The sequence below is a fragment of the Cupressus sempervirens genome, chromosome 11 (genome assembly GCF_028749045.1).
Source record: "Cupressus sempervirens isolate cs-2001-9-10 chromosome 11, ASM2874904v1, whole genome shotgun sequence".
Lineage (NCBI taxonomy): Eukaryota > Viridiplantae > Streptophyta > Pinopsida > Cupressales > Cupressaceae > Cupressus > Cupressus sempervirens.
Genome location: NC_143128.1, coordinates 156,835,410 through 156,839,682, shown reverse-complemented (window position 1 = coordinate 156,839,682; position 4,273 = coordinate 156,835,410). Strand labels below are relative to the sequence as shown.

The 4,273-nt window shown below is 41.0% G+C and overlaps 1 protein-coding gene across 1 annotated transcript; it reads right to left on the bottom strand.

The window, feature by feature from the left end:
- Positions 1-574: 574 nt before the first annotated feature.
- LOC149528674 (G-type lectin S-receptor-like serine/threonine-protein kinase At2g19130) lies at positions 575-4,063 on the bottom strand. Its single transcript, XM_089809502.1, has 2 exons — positions 1,917-4,063; positions 575-1,072 (listed from the first exon to the last, which is right to left on the bottom strand). Exons 1-2 carry the CDS (start codon positions 3,940-3,942, stop codon positions 765-767), a joined length of 2,334 nt encoding a protein of 777 aa, XP_089665628.1. The 5' UTR covers positions 3,943-4,063; the 3' UTR covers positions 575-764.
- Between the last annotated feature and the right edge of the window lie 210 nt (positions 4,064-4,273).

Sequence of the window (4,273 nt, the reverse complement as noted above, 5' to 3'; positions counted from 1 at the left end):
TTCCATTACAATCTTTGTGATCCTCATGTGTTGATTGTCATGTGCATACATACTTTAAAAAAATTATCTTGAATTTTATTCATCCTTGTTCCAAGGATCTCTGGGTGGAGCAATATATATATATATATATATATATATATATATATATATATATATATATATATATATATATATATATGTATGTATGTATGTATGTATGTATGTATGTATGTATGTATGTATGTATGTATGTATGTATGTATGTATGTATGTATGTATGTATGTATGTATGTATGTATGTATGTATGTATGTATGTATTACATATACATATATATTACATACACATATGTATATGTAATAGATGTGTGTGTGTGTGTGCGTGCACGTGTGCATGCGAATGTGCATGCGTGCGTGTGTGTATTTAAACATAGAAACATGGCTTATTTAAAATCTTAAAATAGGTTGTAGTGAATTTTGATGAATTGCTTGATTATCCAAGTTCTAATATCTTGACTAATTAATGATACATACGATACTAGAAAATAGTTTGTGACTATAAAAGCTCATTTGTAAATGTATATATACAAACTCTTTAATCTTAAGATATACTAGTGATAAATATTAAATATTGCAAAAGATCAGGAATGAAAAGTAACTTTTATGAGACCTTGAGACATGGATGTTAGAGAATTTGACAAATTCTCTAAGCTTGTACCTAAATGGTTTACAACATTTAACTAGCAGATGAATTCTAATTATTTATCATAGATTTTGTCTCTTTATCCTAAGAAAACATTTGGCTACTAGATTTCCCCACTAATGCTTGTAGAGATCTAGGAATGGGAGGAATGGAAACACTTGCAATGCCTTCTAGTATTTGTACAACCTGGCTCATGGATGGCCTTTGATCTTCATCATCTTGAATGCACCATCCCCCCACCATTGCAACCCTCTTCAATTGTTCTACATCAAAATTGTTGTTCAATTTATCATCCAATAGATTGATAGTGTTCTCCTGATTGATTTGGGTAGCAGCCCAAGTGGGAAAGAACCATCCACTATTTTGTGCATTTTCCTCCATGTTTCGTTGACCTGCACTAGAGATTCTTATTAGTTATACATTAAAAATCTTCTAGAGAAATGATATATTTTATATTTGTTATAGTTTTAAAAAATGATAATGGATCTACACTTTAATTGCTAAATTTATTTTATGTGTTGCACCATATTCACATCAATTACACTACCCAATCTTCAAAAGCATGATTGGTTTGAGATTTTAGATAGTCTATAGCTAATTTTCACTTTTTGTTATAAATTATTACCTAGTTTTGCCAAGTTCACATAAATTATACTTCCTATCTTGTAGAAACATAATTGAATCTTCTCACTTTCAAAATCTATTACCTAGTTTTACAACATTCTTATCATACCACTTATCTTTTAGAAACATGAATGATTTGAAAATTTTCCTAGTCCTATCCAATTCCTTTTATATTATCTACCCAATTTCTAAAAATTACAATATTTTGCCATTTCAAAGATAAATTACTTTATTGTTTCATACCTATTACACTACCCAATATCTACCCAAATCTATAAATCTCATTACCCAACTTTGATAAGAATGATTGATTTGAGATTTTTCCTAGGTCCCTCGATCCCTATTAGCTATACAACTAAATTCCAAGAAACGTAAATCATTTTAAATAGTTTGTAATGATTTGCAACGACTCTATTGCTCGGTTTCTAAAATTGTGGCTGCTAAAGTTATTTTCCAAGTTCTAACCAATTTCTATCAATTATGCTACCGAATGCTATAATTAATATAGGATTTCAGAATAGATTGTACTAAATTGTGTTTGTGAAAAGTCTGCATAAGTGCTAAATTCGTTGCCTAGCCGTCCAACCCAGCTTACAAAAAAGATCAACTGACCTGCAATTATTTCGATCAGAGTCATGCCAAAGCTATAGACATCGGCCTTTGGAGTAATGGGTTGACCAGAAATCCATTCAGGTGCAAGGTACCCTCTGGTTCCTCGCATGGACGTTAAAACATGACTGAACTCTCTGCCCATCAATTTAGAGAGTCCAAAATCGGCAACCTTGGGACAGAAGTCCTCATCAAGCAGTATGTTCTCAGGCTTAATATCACAATGTATGATACAGTCCCTACACTTCTCGTGCAGGTACAGAATCCCACGGGCCACACCGAGGGCGATGCCGAACCGGGTCTTCCAGTCCAAGACAGGCGCGCTCTCATTCTTAGAGAACAACCACTTGTCCAGCGATCCATTTGGGAGGTAATCATAGACAAGCATTCTGTTGGAGCCCTCCGAACAAAACCCTCTCAGGCGGATCAGATTCACATGCTGTATTATCCCAATTGTGCTGACCTCCATTCGAAACTGCTTCTCCCCTTGTCTGATACCCTCAAGCCTTTTCACCGCCACTGGGGTTTTGGTCTTATCCCCAAGGCTCCCTTTGAAAACTGATCCGAATCCCCCTCCACCGAGCCGCTTAGAAAAGTTCTTGGTTGCGGTCTGGAGCTCTTTGTAGCTGTAAACAGTGAGAGGACCAACATACTCCGCCGATTGAAGCAGTGATCTCCGCCAGAAGAAGAGCAAAACCACAAACCCCAAACCAAAAAGAGCGGCGCCGCCACCGATTGCACCGCCGAGGACTGCCGCCGCCACTGATTTCTTTTCCGACCGGGAGACCGGAATGTCCACCGCTGCCAGCCGCACGAAAATGGAACGAGTCTCGGACGAAGAGTCAGCCAAGTCGAGCAACTCGCCGGCCCAGTGCTTGCAATCCCCTCCGTCAGAGGCATACGCCGTGCAGGAGCAATTTCCAAGGCAAGAACTCCGGCAAATTTCAGCAGACCCGGGCAAAGCACCGTCGGGAAATTTTTTCCCGGTGAGTTCCATGAATCCATCCGTGGTAGTATTACTACAATCCAAACTGGCCCGTCTTCTACACCCGGCGGACCACGCCCGTGCCTCCCATGCCCGCATATCCCTCGGCGTAAAGCCCGTCAAGCAGCTGCAGAACTGCAGATTGTTCCTCGTGCAGCTCCCGAAAGCCCCACAGACAGCATAAACCTCGCACTGGTCCCGAGGCTGCGCCCAGAACATCGTCCAGGAGTTGGTCTTCTTCAACTGGCTGTACAACTCTAGGTCGCCAGATTCCGACATGACGAAACGGGTGGGAATATTTATCTCAGGGTTGACGATATAGATGAAATACTTGCCTGCTCTGGCGTCACTGGAGTAAACATAATTGTGGTACATATAACCCGTGCTCATCTCGGGGAGCTTGCTGAAGATTTTGCCGTTCCATGACCCGGATTCCCAGTACTTGACGGAATTCCTTCCCTGGAGAATCAGCTGATCGTGGGGCGCGTCGAGGAGGTAACTGTAGAGCCCCGGGGTGGGATCCCAGGGGGTCGTCCATGACGTCAGCCGATGCGTGTAGCTGAGCTTCATACCTGAAAGCCATGTGTTCTGCGGATGATCAAAGCTCTGCCAGAGGATCTCTGACCTGTTTTGAGCACCAAATACGGCCAGGTTGCCACTGTTTGTTATTTTGGCACTCGAAGCCGGTTTGGAGGCGCCGTTGCTTGTCCATATGACCGTGTTGCCGTAGAAGAGCACCAGGGTACCGCTTTCTGTGAGATTCAGGACTGCTGAATTGTTGTTCAAAGGGGTTACCTGGTTAATCAGCCATGCGATCGTCTGGTTCTGAAATTGGGCGTACGTGAGGCCAGCGTACCAGTTTTCTGTGCCCTTCAGCTTAAAGAACCCTAATTTGAAGACGCCGTTTGGGGATGTTTTGGTTTGATTTCTTGTCAGAGTTTCACCCACGGCAATGGCGTCGTCTGCACCAGAGATGGATTTTATTTGAAATAAAACCACGAGAAACAGCAGCGTAGAGAGACGTAGGTTATGGACTGCCCCCATCTTAACGTTGTGAGACTGAAGCAATTGAAGTGGCTCTTTTATTGCGAAATTGGGTCACGGTGCGAACTTTGAATTCTTCTTCTGCTTGCGGGTCTTGCTTGACAACTTGCAAGTCAAAAGCCGGATACCCCCTCATTCACGGAGCTGCTCTTATGAAGAGTTGATTATCTATGTATAATTCAGTTTCATCGACCAATGAAAGAGATTTGTTTATGTATTAGAAGCAAAATTAATATGACATTTATCGTATACAGTGACATGAATCGTCAAAATCAGATATCTCAGGTCACGGCTTTTAATAGGTCAAGTCGAACAAACTTCTATCCTTACA